Source organism: Callorhinus ursinus, unplaced genomic scaffold, assembly GCF_003265705.2.
Source record: "Callorhinus ursinus isolate GAN/ISIS: 27379988/994484 unplaced genomic scaffold, GSC_fseal_2.0 scaffold5, whole genome shotgun sequence".
NCBI classification, from domain to species: domain Eukaryota; kingdom Metazoa; phylum Chordata; class Mammalia; order Carnivora; family Otariidae; genus Callorhinus; species Callorhinus ursinus.
Window position 1 is genome coordinate 65878622 of NW_027397067.1, and position 16159 is coordinate 65894780.

Below are 16159 nucleotides of genomic sequence, written 5' to 3' on the forward strand. Positions count from 1 at the left end.
ATTCCAGTTCATTAACCCTTTTATCACACTTTTTAAAAATGAATAATTTCTGGGGCGCCTGGGTGGTTCAGTCGGTTAAGCATCTGCCTTCGGCTCAGGTCATGATCCCAGAGTCGTGGAATCGAGCCCTGCGTCGGGCTCCCTGCTCTGCGGGAGAGTCTGTTTCTCTCCCTCCCTCTGCCCCTCCTTCCACTCATGCTCTCTCTCTCGTTCACTCTCTCTCAAATAAATAAATCTTTTAAAAAAAAATGAATAATTTCTTAATATTGTCAAATATCTAGTCTTTGTTCAAATCAGGAACCAAACAAGGTTCACAGTGTCTTGGATGATATATATCCCTTTTTTAATGTTTTCCTTGCAATTTATTTGTTAAGGAACTGGTCATTTGTCCTATAGCACTCTCTGTATTTCAGGTTTTGCTTTTTGCATCCCTGCGTTGGTGTTTAATATGATCCTCTTTTGTCTGTGTTTCTTGTATACTGGTCATACAGTAAATTGGAGGCTTGGTCTGATTCAGATTTGATTTGGGGTCAGGAAGACATGATAATGATAGGTGGTTTGTGTACTTTCATCAGACGAACACTTCTCTTGTGATATTAGTGGCCATCGATGATCATGACCTGGAACGAGTATTGCATTAGAGGTTAGCAAAATGGTGCTATGCTAATTCTGTCATTCCTTCTTCCCTTATTTACTAGAAACCTTCTATAAAAAGGAACTTGTTCTCATCAACTCTCTGGTTATTAGTTAGTTGCAAAGGAAAGGCAGGATAAATGCTCGATTTCCCTGTCTATAAAAAAAAAAAATTTTTTTTTTTTTTTAAGTAGGCTCCATGCCCAGCATGGAGCCCAATGTGGGGCTCAATCTCACAACCCTGAGATCAAGAGTCAGACTAAGTAGGGCGCCTGGGTGGCTCAGTTGGTTAAGCAACTGCCTTCGGCTCAGGTCATGATCCTGGAGTCCCGGGATCCAGTCCCACATCGGGCTCCCTGCTCGGCAGGGAGTCTGCTTCTCCCTCTGACCCTCTTCCCTCTCGTGCTCTCTATCTCTCATTTTCTCTCTCTCAAATAAATAAATAAAATCGTTAAAAAAAAAAAGTGTCAGACTAAGTTTAACCAACTGAGCCACCCAAATGCCCCTAAAAAATTTTTTATGAAAAATAATGGGTTGGTTTATTAGCATCTTTCAGAGGTGGCCAGTGAAGGCTTTGCCTTTAATCTTTGTGAATGAATGGATTTAAAAACAGTCGGCATGATTTAATCCATTGACATTATTCTTAGTGATGCTCCAGTTCTCTCATCTTTGACCACTGGGATCCTTTCAATTTGGCTCTGAGCCCCTTTGATAAAACTCCAGTTGTCTGTTTTGAGTGCTCTCATTCTTTCTCATCTGATGAGATGTTCCAGGCTTATCTTAAACATTTTCTGTCCCAAACCTGGAATCAGCCATTTTTCTAAAGCGCCTGGGTTCGTTTTAGTGGGTAATGATATTTCAGAACCTAACCTGGATGCTAGGGGTACTCCTTGTGACTGATTTGGTCATTGTCTCTAGGCCTTTTCAGTGAAAGAGCTAGAAAATATATGTTATTTCCTTATTTTCTCTCACCCTCTTCTAAGCCATGAATAAATCCCATCAACTGCACCAAATGATACCTTGAATTGGTCTGATCTTGTGCATTGTCACAGCTATTACCCTACTCCAACTACCCTGGTCTCTTTCAGACTCCTATAATAGTCTCCTTATTTGGTCTCCTTGTTTTCAATTTCATTTCATTTCCTTTTTTTTTTTTTTTAAGATTTTATTTATTTATTTAGAGAGAGAGAACATGAGCAGTGGGGAGAGGGAGAAGCAGGCTCCCCTTGAGTAGGGAGCCCGACGTGGGACTCAATCCCAGGACTCTGGGATCATGACCTGAGCCGAAGGCAGACGCTTAGCTGACTGAGCCATCCAGGTGCCCCTCAATTCCATTTCCTAAAGTTAGTCTCTACATAGCAGATAGAGGGGGGGGGGGGGGTTTTGTGTTTTTTGTTTTTTAATTTTTTTTTCCGTAGACTCCATGCCCAGTGTGGGGCCCAATGCGGGGCTTGCACTCAAGACCCTGAGGTCAAGACCTGAGTTGAGCTAAGAGTCAGATACTTAATTGACTCAGCCACCCAGGCACCCTGATAGAGTGGTCTTTTTAAGTCATAAGTCAAATCATGTCACTTCCTTATTGAACTCCCTTGAAAGGCTTTCCCTTGTATTTAGAATAAAACCCAAACTCCCCATAATATCCCTGAGGCCTCTGTCATCTGGCCTCAGGTTTCCTCTCTTTCCTCCTGTTTCCTTTTCCTTTAACACAATTCCAGCCACACTTGAGTGTGACTTCTCTCTCTTCATTAGGTGGCTAACCTTATTCCTTTCTGAACACTCACGTGTTGACCAGTCTGGAATACCAGCCAGCATGGAATTCTTCCTCCAAATCATCCCGTAACTGGCTCATTCACATTTTTTAGGGAGCAGACCTTCCTCCTTTCCCAACTCTATAACTCCCATCTCATTTTATAGTTCTTTATAGAACTGTCATCAGCTGAGATCAAGTTCATTTTTTTGCTTCCCTTCCTCTAGACTGAAAAATCCCACAAGAGCAGGGATCCTACCTGCCTTATTCACCATTTATGTCCCTGGTGCCTGAGATGATACCTGGCTTGTAGTAGACACTTTACAAGTCCTTGGTGAATGAATGAGCAACAGCATTGCAAGTTAATACAGCTTATTCTTTTCATACTGTATAAAAGTAGCTTGCTTTGAGCAGGAAAAAAAAGTTGGGGTTTTTGGGGTTTTCATGTATCGGTGCTGTACCAACTCAGTATAGTCCTGTGTGAAATATAGAAGTTGGATTGAGATTATGCTATAAAAGATAAATGTTACTCAGAAATCCTCAATCAAGTGATCAAACAAGTACTTGGTAAGCTGATGTCGTAGTAGAATAGGTAAAAAATATATATGCTGTGAACCTGAGCTTTCCTGTATGGTAGCCGCTGTATGGATGGGACTGTTTAGTAAAAATTAAATTATTTTATTTCCTCAGAAGCATTAGCCACATTTCAAGTTCTCAGTCACACGTGGCCAGTAGTGAGCATATCAGGCGGCACAGATCCTGTTGGATCATATTGGACAGTACTGCTGTAAACAGTCCACTTAGGCGTACTTTCTCACCTTTTGTTCTGCAGAGATGGTCGAATCCTGGCCGCTGGAGGGAAATCAAATCATCTTCACTTGTGGTGCTTGGAAGCTAAACAGCTCTTCAGAATTATTCAGATGCCTACTAAAGTTCGCGCCATCCGCCACCTAGAATTTCTCCCTGATAGTTTTGATGCTGGTTCCAATCAGGTTAGTAATATAAAGGTAGGACGTTATACAATTTCTGAACCATCTTTGCTCTTGTACCGTGATTATTACAAGGACTTGAAATTGCTAAGATTACGAAGAGTCTAAAATTGAAAAAAATTTACAATATTAGGTTCTGTATATTACTGACAACCCTTTTTCCAAAATCAATATACTTTAAATTTATGTCATGCTTTACGGTTTACATGCTTTAGCATGTTATTTTTTATTTGCGTATAGGGAAGGTATTCTCACCATTACATAGACTGACATTAAAGCTTAGAAGCATTAAGTGACTTGTACAACTTTCCTATTAATTGTAAGGTTTAAAGGGGGCAGTAGAATTAAAATTTTCTCTATGTTGTACAGTTTTATCTACCATAACTTGTTGCCTCAGTTTTATGAAGCATGTTTTCTTTGTATCTTGCCTTAGTTTACAAAGTATTCCCCCCTCTACATACTATTTTGTAAAAATTTTCTGTGCTCATGTATTTTATTCATTTTACTCTTTTTTTTAAAGTAGACTCCAAGCCCAGCATAGGGCTTGAACTCATGACCCTGAGATCAAGAGTCACATTCTCTACAGATTGAACCAGCCTCACACCATTTTTCTTTTTAATAGTTGAGTAGTCAGACCTTAACTTTCTTATTTTAAATTGACTGTTTTGAGTCTTGTACTTTAACAAGTTATATATAACTCATGACCCTGAGATTAAGAGTTGCATGCTCTGCCAGCTGAGCCAGCCAGATGCCCCAACTTAAGTTTTTTGAATAGATAATGCATTTACAAGGTTGAAAACATAAAAAATAAATAAATAAAAAGCCAATGAAGTTGAAATCTCTTATTCTTCTCTCCCATTTGCCCAGTTACTCACTCTCCATAACCACTGTTGTTCTAACACTCCTGTTTCTCCCACTTTCTTATGCAGCTTTGCACCTTGCTTTTCTTCACTTTTTTTTTTTTTTTTTGCTTTTCTTCACTTAATTGACCTTGAAGATGGTCAGTACAGAACTTCATTTTTTTTTTTTACAGCTGCATAGTATTTCATAGTTTTTTAACCAGTGCTTTGTTATTGGGCATTTAGCCTGGTTTTAGTCCTTCTTTATTACAAATAATGGTGCACTGAGGGATGCCTGGGTGGCTCAGTTGGTTAAGCGTCTGCCTTCAGCCCAGGTCCTGATCTCAGGGTCCTGGGATCGACCCCCACATTGAGCCCTCCGCACTCAGCAGGGAGTCTGTTTCTCTCTCTTCCTCTGCCCCTCCCCCTGCTCGTGTTCTCTCTCTCTCAAATAAATAAAATCTTAAAACAAACAAACAAATAATGGTGCACTGAATAACTTTTTGCACACACCATTTCATACATCCTCTCCATAGGATAAAATCCCAGAGTTGAAATAGTAGTATTAGGATTATGTGCATCTATAATTTTGAGGATCTTGCCAAATTGCCCTCTAGAAAAGTTGCATCAACTGTAGGTGAGGGGGTTTCCTACAGCCTGACTCAACAGAAGAGATTGCCACCTTCAGACTGTCTCCAGCCACTCCCAGGCTGTCGTCTTTCATGTAACAAGTGACATCAGCGTCTCATGTGGTCCGTGGCGGCACAGCTTGCCAGCTCCGGCATTGGGGAAAGAACCCGTGCATAGACAAGACAGTAAAGGGGTCTGTTGTGTATTGACTTACGCTTTTTTAGTACATGTTTTCAATTTTTCAAATTACATGAGTTAAAACTAAGTTTTTCCCCCTTTAAAAACTAGATTCCTTCTTACCCTTCCTTGCAGCCCACAGACTTTCTTTTCTCTATTCCCCAAATGTTACACCTGCCAGAGTCAGGTTTATGTGGGGGCAGCAGGACAAATGCTAGTTCTGATCAAGCTGTGGGGAGGGTAAAGGAAAACAAACCCTCCCCCGTCCTTGCATCTGACAGCTAGAGTGGAGGTCAAAGTTAAGGACTGTCTAATCATCTGTATTCCCTCCGAAGGGATTAGTACAGATGCTCCCTGCCATAGTCTCCCAGGATGGGCACCTTGCTGGTGCTGGTCAGAGTCAGGCTTATCTGGGCCTCAATAGGGCAAATCTACATTAGCCGTAATTAGAGATTTTGAAATATATGATGGCTCTTTGCGAATATAATCTCTGACTATCTTCCCCTCAAACAAACAAACAAAACCCATATATAGCTACATACACATATGTACATGTAAATGTGTATAGTTTGATGTTTAGGGAGTTGACTTTTTTTTTTAAATGAAGGTATAATTGACATAAAACATTAGCTTCATAATGATTTGATATTTATATACATTGTGTAATGATCACTATAATAAGTCTAGTTAATGTCTGAGACATTGGACTTTTAAATGTGTTTTTGGAGCTCATATATTGTTTCTCTCTACTCTTAGGTTCTTGGAGTGCTAAGTCAAGATGGTGTAATGAGATTTGTTAATATACAGACTTGTAAACTTCTCTTTGAAATTGGGAGCCTTGATGAAGGAATTAGCTCATCAGTAATTAGCCCACATGGACGGTACATTGCATCTATTATGGAAAATGGAAGTCTGAACATATATTCAGTTCAAGCTCTAACACAAGAAATAAATAAGGTATGTTATCAAGTAAAGAATATCATGGGTTTTGTTTTGTTTTGTTTTAAGATTTTTTTATTTATTTACTTGACAGAGAGATAGAGAGCGCAAGCAGGCAGAGAGGCAGGCAGAGGGAGAAGCAGGCTCCCTGCTCAGCAGGGAGCCCAATGCAGGGCTCGATCCCAGGACCCCGGGATCATGACCTGAGCCGAAGGCAGACGCTTTAACAACTGAGCCACCCAGGCACCCCTATCATGGGTTTTTTTTAAGATTTAAATGTATCATCAAAAATAAAATCTTGGGGTGCCTGGGTGGCTCAGTCAGTTAAGCATCTGCCTTCAGTTCAGGTCATGATCCCAGGGTTCTGGGATCAAGCCCTGCATTGGGCTCCCTGCTCATCGAGGAGTCTGCTGCTGTGCTTTCCCTTCCTCTCTCTCTCTCAAATAAATAATTAAAATCTTAAAAACAAACAAAAACAAAAAAATAAAATCTTTATGCTCTGATTTTCTAAATTCCTTGGACTTTATCCATACTTCTGGGCTTTGTTTTGTTTTGTTTTTCCTCTTCTCCCAAAGCCACATCTCTATGCTTTTTTTCTTTCCTCCATGATTTTGATCTTAAGTAATCTCCACCCCCAACGTGGGGCTCGAACTTACAACCCCAAGATTAAGATTCACGTGCTCTACCGACTGAGCCAGCCAGGCCCCTTCACACTTTTCACAGCTATGCTCCTTTCTTAAGTTGCTGCCTGCCTAACAGGCATCTGTGGGGTCCCTATCCCATTCAGCGTGCCTGTCATGATCTCCTTCCCAAAAGAGATCTTCAGTCTGTCTCTTCATTTCTGTCTCAGTCTTTCTTCCCATCTTACAGGTTAGAAATCTTGGAGCACTACGACTGTTCCTGTACATCTTTAGATCTAGTCAATATCAAGTCATGGTTCTTAAGTTTGAAATAATATCTGTATAAGTGCTGCCTGTTGTCCATCTCCACGTTAGCTGTCCCTGTATTTGTACTCAGTAACTACTCTTGAGTTCAGTTATTTAAGCCAATACACCAAAACTCAGAGGGGCGCCTGGGGGGCTCAGTCGTTAAGCGTCTGCCTTCGGCTCAGGTCATGGTCCCGGAGTCCTGGGATCGAGCCCCGCATCGGGCTCCCTGCTCAACCGGGAGCCTGCTTCTCCCTCTCCCTCTCCCCCTGCTTGTGTTCCCTCTCTCGCTGTGTCTCTCTCTGTCAGATAAACAAATAAAATCCTTAAAAAAAACTCGGAGCCCTCAGGGCCTGCCTCTGCCCATCAGTCCATCCTTTATATAGCATGTTTCTAAAATAATACTGTCATCATCATTTCTAAAATAGTGCTACTTTGGTGGCTCCCTTCCTTTTGTCTGCCACTTTAAGTCCAGACTCTGTAATCTTGTCTGGTCTGCTTGTCTAACTTACTTCCCCAGACTTGTAACTTCCCTCACTGTCCCCCCCTAGACCCCATTCTCATTTCTGCATCTGCTGCATTGTTCATTTCACCTAAAATATACTTCCCACTTCTCTTTTATGGTTATCTAGAATTTCCCTGGCTTGTTGCCGGGTCTCATTGTCTTTGTGCAGCCTTGTGAGGTCTGGGGCCGTGTCCTTGGCCCTGAGAGGGGCTTTGCTGATCACCTGGTCTAACGATTTCCTTTTATGGAGGAAGAAGCTCATGCCTCAGCCTCATCACACAGCTAGTCCTTAGCAGGGCCTGTGTTCTGTTCTTAAAATGATAGGCTTTTTGCTACGTGTCTGCTCCTTCTTGTCCTTTTTATCTTTTTTTTTTTTTTTTTTTTTTAGCTGGACAAGTAAGTGTCTTAACGCAGAAAAAAGAAAATCAAAAGATACGGATAAACAGACGAGACTCATGCAGTCTCTCCTTTCTTGGATGATTTTGAGGTGTATACTTCCCCAGGCTTTTTTTCCTATGTTTGTAAATGTAGAGGGTCCGTCCTCATTATTTATAGATTCTGTAATATATTAATTCACCTCCTGGTAAAAATACATTTGTGACCCAAGGCAGTAGTCAGCACACAGTGACAGGTGTTCACACGTGCGGGGCAGCGCAGAGCTGAGCTGCCGGCCTGCCGGCCTCCTCCGAGCTCACAGCCGCCAGCACTTGGCCTCCTTATTTCCGCTCCCATCCTGCAAACCAGTCCTTTCCCTGGTCTGTTTGTGGTCACATTTTTCACATGTCTGTCCTTTTTGTTGTTTTTGCTCTTTAAAAATGCACCCCCCGACACACACAGTACTGCAGTGCTAAACACAAGAAGGTTGAGATGCATAAGCTTCGTTCAGGCACGTGTTATAGTGCTGTTGGCATGAGTTCAATGCTCATGAATCAACAATATATGTGAAATCAGTGTCTTTAAACACAAACATACACTAAACAAAGTTACGTCTTGATTGGCTGACAGAAATGCTGTGAGCACTGGCTCACAAGGACCTAACTGTATTTCTCCTAGGATTGGTGATTCAGTATTTCCCTAACTTGGTACTTGCAGCTTCTTTATAGAACAGAACTACTGTGAATAGTGAGAATCTACTCTGTGTGTGTGTGTGTGTGTGTGTGTGCTCACACGCACATGCGTACGTTTTCTTTAACCATATGGAATTAGAGTCTACTGTTCTCGTAAACTTTAAAAACTTTAATAACATTATTTGCTCTTAATTGGACTTTTCAGCTTAGCTGAATTTTGCAGGAGCTAGGTACATGTTATTAGTAGAAGCGGGGAGAGATCCGAGAAAAACCAAAGTAAGAGTAAGTCAGTGACTTCCTCTCTGCTGTTTGTTAAGCAAATTAACATCATATTGACCGGAAAAGCTGGAGTATAACAGGAGGAGGAGGATCTTTTTTTCTTTTTCTTTTGTACACATCACCAGTGTCTTCCTGGCTATTGAAGGCTTACACGAATGCTCAGGTCTGTAGTTCCTATAGAACTGACCCATGTTCCATTCCTTCAAGTCCTGTTTTTTGGCCATTGGAGAATTATTGGTGTTAATTGTGCTAATAAGTAAGCTAATTCCTACTTCTTTGTTGAAGTTTTAACACTACTAAGGTATTGGTTCTGCAGGTCATATCTCAGGCCCTAACTTTTGGGAGATTGTATTTCGTGGAAGCACATGAAGTTCAAGAGAAAAAACGTGGCACTAGAATAAAAATTTTAATAAAGATTGAGAAGAATGGATTGAGGTTAGAAAGATGGGCAATATTTAGAAGTCAGACCATTTCTAATTGCATTTCATAGATAAAGAATTGAAAAATTAAATCATAGAATAGGTGGCCATCATACTTTTTTTTTGGTCAGAGCTATTGTTATACTTTCCATTATCCTTGTGTTTTTTTCTAGATATGAATAAATGACCATGTATCCGAGAAAAACACTATTTAAAAAATCTTCTAGAAAGTTACAACTTTAAATGCTTTTTATAATAATTTTAAAACAAAAATTTAGTATCTATGCCATGTGTATTATCACATTACCTACTGTATGCATTTTACAGTGTTATGTATTCATCGTACTGCAGTTGGCAATAGGGAAGACTTTTTTTAAAGATTCTATGTATTTGAGAGCACGAGACAGAGAGCATGAGCAGGGGGTTGCGGGGAGGGCAGATGGAGAAGGAGAAACAGACTCCCCGTCAAGCACGGACCAGACACAGGGCTCAATCACAGGACCCTGAGTTCATGACCTGAGCTGAAGTCAACCGTGTTACCCGAATGAGCCACCCAGGCACCCCAGAGAAGACTTTTTTGGATTCAGACAGTAGGCTGCAAGTTTCAAAAGCAGAAGTCCTAAACCTCTGAAGATAACATGAGAAAAATCTTAGAAACCTCAAAGTAACTTTTTAGTAGTCTATGTTATGGAAAAGGGTCAAGATGTTTGCTTTGTTCTGCTTCTTTCTTTTGGGAGTGTGAGGGGAAGAGGTCAAAAAGTTTGGTGTCCTTTTCAGAGAGCTTTCCTGAGGAGTGGTGATTCATTTTCATTAGACATTATCTTGGAAGATCACTGTTCTGGCTTTCATGACAATGTGAATACGAGGTACTGTGTCTAACATGTGTTTTTCTGAAATCTGATGTGTTCATTTGGACATATGGGGTCTTCCCTGTGTTCTCTGTTTTCATATGAAAGCAATTGGCACTTTGGCTTTCAGAAAAATTTTTTAAAAATCACACATCCACCTAGTCTTTGATTTGGGTCTCGGCTAATTACTAAGGAAACTTTTAGCAATGAAGGCCTCAAACATTTAAATGGTCTGTGAAAGCCATTGTACTTTCATTAATATTTAGAACTCAGGAAGCCTGAGTTACCTTATCTGCTCATTTCCTTTGAACAAGGAAGATCTTTTGATTTTAAAGTGGTATTATTCATAGAGAAAATGTGTTAGTGAATCATTTTTCCTTAAGTAAATTGTTGGGGTTAATTTTCTTGTTATTTTCCCATAGAAATGAGGATTAAGACTCTAAGTGGTGCTGTCCAAATTGCTCGTTAAGCTGTTGATGCCATAGGGGACTAACAGCCTTCTCTGTGGAGCCAGGGACAGAGGCAGGCGTCCCATGCCTCTAGAGGAATGTCATTTGACCTCTCTCAGAAATTCACTTGAGCCCAAAGAATATTAGGGTGCTTCTCTCCCCATTCTAGGAGGGCCCCTCGTCCAACTGTGCCTTCTCTGCTGATTATCACCAAACTACTAACTTTATTGCGCAAGTATGTAGAAAAATGGATTGGGGCATCTGCCTTCGGCTCAGGTCATGATCCTGGGGTCCTGGGATTGAGCCCTGCATTGGGCTCCCTGCTCAGTGGGGAGTCTACTCCTCCCTCTGCCTCTGCCCCCCACCCCCCTCATGCTTGCTCGCTCTCTCTCATGCTGTCTCTCAAATAGATAAGTAAAATCTTTTAAAAAAATGGATTGATATACTATGATTTAAGGCCAGCTTTCAAGGGATAATTAAATTCTCTATTGTTAATCAGGTATCTTTATTGTTCTTCAAAGGAATTTGGCAGAAATTTGTTTTGATTTAATGACAAGGAAACATTCTTGGATATTTTATGTACACTTTTTGCTTGAAGAATAATGATGTATGTTAAGGCACATCATGAAATTGATCACAACAAATTTTGTAAGTCCTACGTGGACAGGTCTCTTTTCCAAGGATAACCACTAGATTTTATTTTTTCCCCCTTTTAGCCACCTCCTCCCTTAGTGAAAGTGATTGAAGATTTGCCCAAGAGTAAACTGAATTCTGGTGACCTTAAGATAAAAGTAACAACAGGAAGAGTACTGCGGCCAGCAAAATCAAGGGAAAACAAAATACAAACCAGAATACTAAAGCAAGACCTGGCTGGTAGTTTTGAAAATAAAGAGGTAAGAATATATTATAATTACATTTTTGTTTGTCATGACTGCTGTGGACAAGATTGATGATACCTTAGGCCATCATCACTCTTCTCTCTCTCAGAAGTTAAAGGAAAGAAAAGAGAAGAAAGGTGTAACTGAAGTTATAATGTGCCTTCTAAATTTTAAGTAGGTAATTAGTATATGTTTATGGTTTTTAAAGAAGTCAAACAGTATAGAATGGCACTGTCCAGTACGCTAGCCACTAGCCACACGTGGCTGCTGAGTACCTGAGATGTGCCTAGTCCGGACTGAGATGCGCTGTATACAGCAAATACTCATCCCATATTGAAAACTTCATGTAAGCAGAAGAAATAAAATATCTTGGAGTGCCTGGCTGGCTCAGTCAGAAAAGCATGTGACTCTTGATCTTGGGGTTGTGAGTTCAAGCCCCACGTTGGCTGTAGAGATTACTTAAATAAGTAAATACATTTTTTAAAAAGGAATATAAACAGGGTGCTGGGTGGCTCAGTCGTTAAGCGTCTGCCTTCGGCTCCGGTCATGATCCCGGGGTCCTGGGATCAAGCTCTGCGTCGGGCTCCCTGCTCGGCGGGAAGCCTGCTTCTCCCTCTCCCACTCCCCCTGCTTGTGTTCTCCTGCTCTTGCTGTGTCTCTCTGTCAAACAAATAAATGAAATCTTTTAAAAATAAATAAATAATTCCGTTAATATATAGTGTATATAGTGTATTATTAGTTTCAGGGGTAGAATTTAGTGATTCATCAGTTGCTCATTACATATAACACCCAGTGCTCATTACAACACATGCCCTCCTTAATGCCCATCACCCAATTATCCCATCTCCCCACCAAGCTCCCCTCCAAAAATATTGGTTAGTTTTAAAAAGCTAACCTAGCAGGCACAAGTCTAGCTGTTAAAGATTGGACAATATCGTTCCTGTTCGGGGATTGAGAAAATAGACTGAATGATAGCTCTGAGACATGGTCTGACCTCAGCTTTCCTGAGAATTTATAGGAGGCTTTTCTGAGAAAACTGAGGACATGATCACAGTTGACTTCTGGGAAATAAAAGAGGCACCACCATCATCAGGGCATTTGGCAGGGTTCTAGTGTGAGTCAAATTCGGAAATCCTACAGAAATGTGTCAGGGAGCGGGCTGCTTCTAAGCAATCCGTCAAGGAGTAGGAGTAGGTCAAAGTAGAACCCATGTTCGGGGTGAAATGCATCTCATCCACTAATTTTGGCGTCGGGATATGGACGGGGAAGCAGGAACTTCATCTGTGTGTGGTCAAGATAAGAACAGATAAAACTCAGGCCAAACTCACTTGGGCGTTTTATCTTTGTTTACAAAGAGGTTCCAGTGGCAGCAGGTGTCTTGCAGATGACGGGAATGAATGTGTCTCTTTCCTAGAGCCTATTGCCCCAGCCTTCAGTCTCTGGCGCATGGCTCTCAATGGGGGATCTTCATTCACCATCATCTTGGGTTTTCCCTTCACCCCCTCTTATGTTGGATTACCTGTTTTTTATGGTAAAATAAAAGGAGGGGCATTGAACTAAGTCAGAAAATCTGGCTTTGAGTCTTGAGCCAAGACTTATTGAGCAGGTTTGTGTCACTGAGCTCTGACCTACCTGTTTTCTCAAAGAAAATACAACATCCCATCTGTTTCGTTGAGTTGTTAGCATCAAATGAGGTCATCTCTGAAAATGGCTTTATCATCCCCAAATCTATAAAGTAATTTTCCATCAAGATAAAAATTGACTTAAAAGTAAGAAGGGGGAGGGGCACCTGTGGCTCAGTCGTTAAGCATCTGCCTTTGGCTCGGGTCATGGTCCCAGGGTCCTGGGATCGAGCCCCACATCGGGCTCCCTGCTCGGCGGGAAGCCTGCTGCTCCCTCTCCCTCTGCCCCTGCTTGTGTTCCTGCTCTCGCTGTGTCTCTTCTGTCAAATAAATAAAATCCTAAAAACAAAAAAAAAGTAAGAAGGGGGGATAAAAGTGAAAGGGTGGGGAGAGAAAGAAGGAAGAAAATACCAGGATGCGTTGCTCTTGCCGCTGGGATTAGCAGGTGACAGCCCACGGGCCACATCTGGCTCCTCCAGCTAAGAATAAGTTTCACATTTTTAAATGTTTACATTTTAAGTATCTTCATAATATCCTTGATTTTATCTCTTGACCCACAAAGCCTAAAACATTTACTCTCTGACCCTTTACAGAAAAAGTTTGCCAAACCCAGGTCTAGGGTGATATGTCATGAACCTTATCTACTGTGTACATGCGCACTGGAGAGAGAGAGAGAGAGAGAGAATGGAGAGTCCCATTTTGTAAACATATTTTTTTACTGCGTGTAGTGTTCTAAAATTGGAAAGCTACGGGGCACCTGGGTGGCTCAGTCAGTTGAGCGTCCAACTCTTGGTTTCAGCTCAGGTCATGATCTCAGGGTCGTGAGATCGAGCCCTGCATCAGAATCCATGCTCAGCGTGGTGTCTACTTGAGATTCTTTCCCCCTCTGTCTCTGCTCCTCCCCCTGCTCATTCCTCCCTCCTCTAAAATAAATAAGTAAATGAATAAAATCTTTAAATAAATAAGTAAGTAAAGCTGGAAAGCCACTGTGGGCTAGATTACCTTTTCAGTTTTGTGATTATGTCACTTACTGATATTATTTATTTATTTATTTTTTTAAAGAATGAGTTGTCCGATGGCTTAAACAAAAAGCGTTTACAAGTCTTATTAAAAGGCTATGGTGAATATCCAATGAAATACAGGTAAAATTTACTTTCTTTCATGTTAAATCAATTAACCCCCCAAATTTTTCTTGGTTAAAATTACATTTTTGTTCCAGAATGTTCATTTGGCGTTCTCTTCTACAACTGCCTGAAAACCATACGGCATTTAGCAGCCTGGAAGATAAGGGTGTTCATGTGGCATTTCTCAACCTTCAGAAGAAATACCCCATCAAAAGCAGGAAACTACTCAGAGTATTACAGAGGTATGTTCGGTATATCACAGCAATGTGTGTATCTTCCTAGAGATATTTATTAATTACAAATGGGAAGGTAGTAATTTTATAGTAGAGAAACTTGGCCGATACTACCTTAACCAAGTAGTCAGATTTAAAATCACCAGTAATAATACACATCAGTATGTTGTACATCACTTTCTTGGTATTCTTGCCAGAAATTTATAACCTCACTCTAAAATTGTGAGAAAACATTGAGGGACAATCTATAAAATAACTGTGTGGTATTCCTCAAAAATGTCAGTGTCCAAAAGATAAGAAACTGGGAGCTTCCACATTGGAAGAACCTATGGGGACTTAGCAAAGAAATACAGTGTTGCATCCTAGATTGGCAAAACGGAAAAATGACATAGCAAAATGGGAAAAATGATAAAATCTGAATGAAGTCTGATTTAGTTAATAGCACAGTACCAGTGTTAATTTCCTAGTGTTGATAATTGTACTATATTTATGCAAGATGTTAACAGTAATTTGAGTGAAAGGTATACAGGAACTCTCTACTGATTTTGCAACTTTTTGTAAACCTAAAACTATCTCAAAACAAAAGGTTTTTAAAAAAGGGAAACCTTAAAAGTATCAGAAGTAAAGGTGGGAGAATTATAGCCCTAGAGTAAGGCAAGCCTTTTTAAACCTGACATATCCAGAACAGATTGCTATGAACACGAATGTCTACATGTAAGAAAATTCCCCAGAGACATATGTAAAACTGAGAAAGTATATACAAAACATAGGACAAGTAAAAGACTGGTTTCTATATGAAGTATTCATTTAAATGAGCGTGGAAAGGACCAACGAATAAAAAATGGAAAAAGGATTGAATGTGTAGTTCATAGGTGGGGTTATGGTTCTTAGACATGAAAAGATGCTGTACCTCCCTTATAATAAATGCCAATTAAAATTACAATGAAAATATGTATACACGTATACATTTAAAACCACATTGAAATACCATTTCTCACCTAGACTAAAGGTTTAAAAAGAAGGTTGATAATAAAACACATTGGCCAGAGTGAGAAAATGGGCATCCCTTTACTCTGCTAATGAGAATGCGAATAGACACTATTTTTGCAAAGAATAATTTGGCACTGGCTATTGAAATTAATGCACATGTTTTTTGATTCAGCAATTCCACTTCTAGGAATTTATCCAAATCTATATTCCTACATGAAGAATGATGTAAATAAAACATTAAGCATGGCATTATTTATAAAGGATTAGAAACAACTTAAATGCCCAGTAAGGCCAAGTTAAAGAAATTAGGTGTATCTATACAAAACTATCTTGTATCAAAGCTCCACATCTACTGATAATGAACTATTTCCAAGATACTATTAAGTAAAAAACACAAGGTGTAAAACAATGTTTATACCAATCTTTCTGATTTTTTAAAAAAGGATCTCTACTTCTAACAGTGGTTCTGGGGAAGTAAGCTAGATGATAAAGGTAGGAGGGAGAATTTTCATCAAATATACCTTCCGTAGCAAATTTTTTATCAGGTGAATATATTATTTAGTCAAATTTTAATAATAAACTGTTCTCTGGTCTTTATTTCCTTATCTCATTCACAGAACCCTATCTGCATTAGCTCACTGGTCTGCCATCTTTAGCGACACACCATATCTTCCGCTCTTGGCATTTCCATTTGTAAAATTATTCCAGAACAACCAACTCATTTGTTTTGAAGTTGTTGCTACTCTCATAAGTAAGTACATAAGTATTAAATAATGAAACCAAGAGTGGATTTCCTGTATATTTTTGTGATGTCTTTGCAGCTTTGTAACATTTAACAGTTCTGGTGTTGAACAATCAGATAGAG

General features: G+C 40.1%; 1 protein-coding gene across 12 annotated transcripts in view; it reads left to right on the forward strand.

Annotated features, from left to right (window-relative positions):
* Positions 1–16159, forward strand: part of TBC1D31 (TBC1 domain family member 31) — a 66769-nt gene that overhangs the window by 20923 nt on the left and 29687 nt on the right. For all 12 annotated transcript variants that reach the window (XR_003208010.2, XR_012378313.1, XM_073893175.1 and 9 more), the window contains 6 exons: positions 3213–3372; positions 5772–5972; positions 11164–11340; positions 14010–14089; positions 14167–14313; positions 15912–16045. Coding sequence is in view for 10 of the 12 variants with exons in the window: in XM_073893175.1 (XP_073749276.1) it covers positions 3213–3372; positions 5772–5972; positions 11164–11340; positions 14010–14089; positions 14167–14313; positions 15912–16045 (899 nt within the window). In the remaining 2 variants the exon portion in view is untranslated. The remainder of the gene's footprint in view (positions 1–3212; positions 3373–5771; positions 5973–11163; positions 11341–14009; positions 14090–14166; positions 14314–15911; positions 16046–16159) is intronic.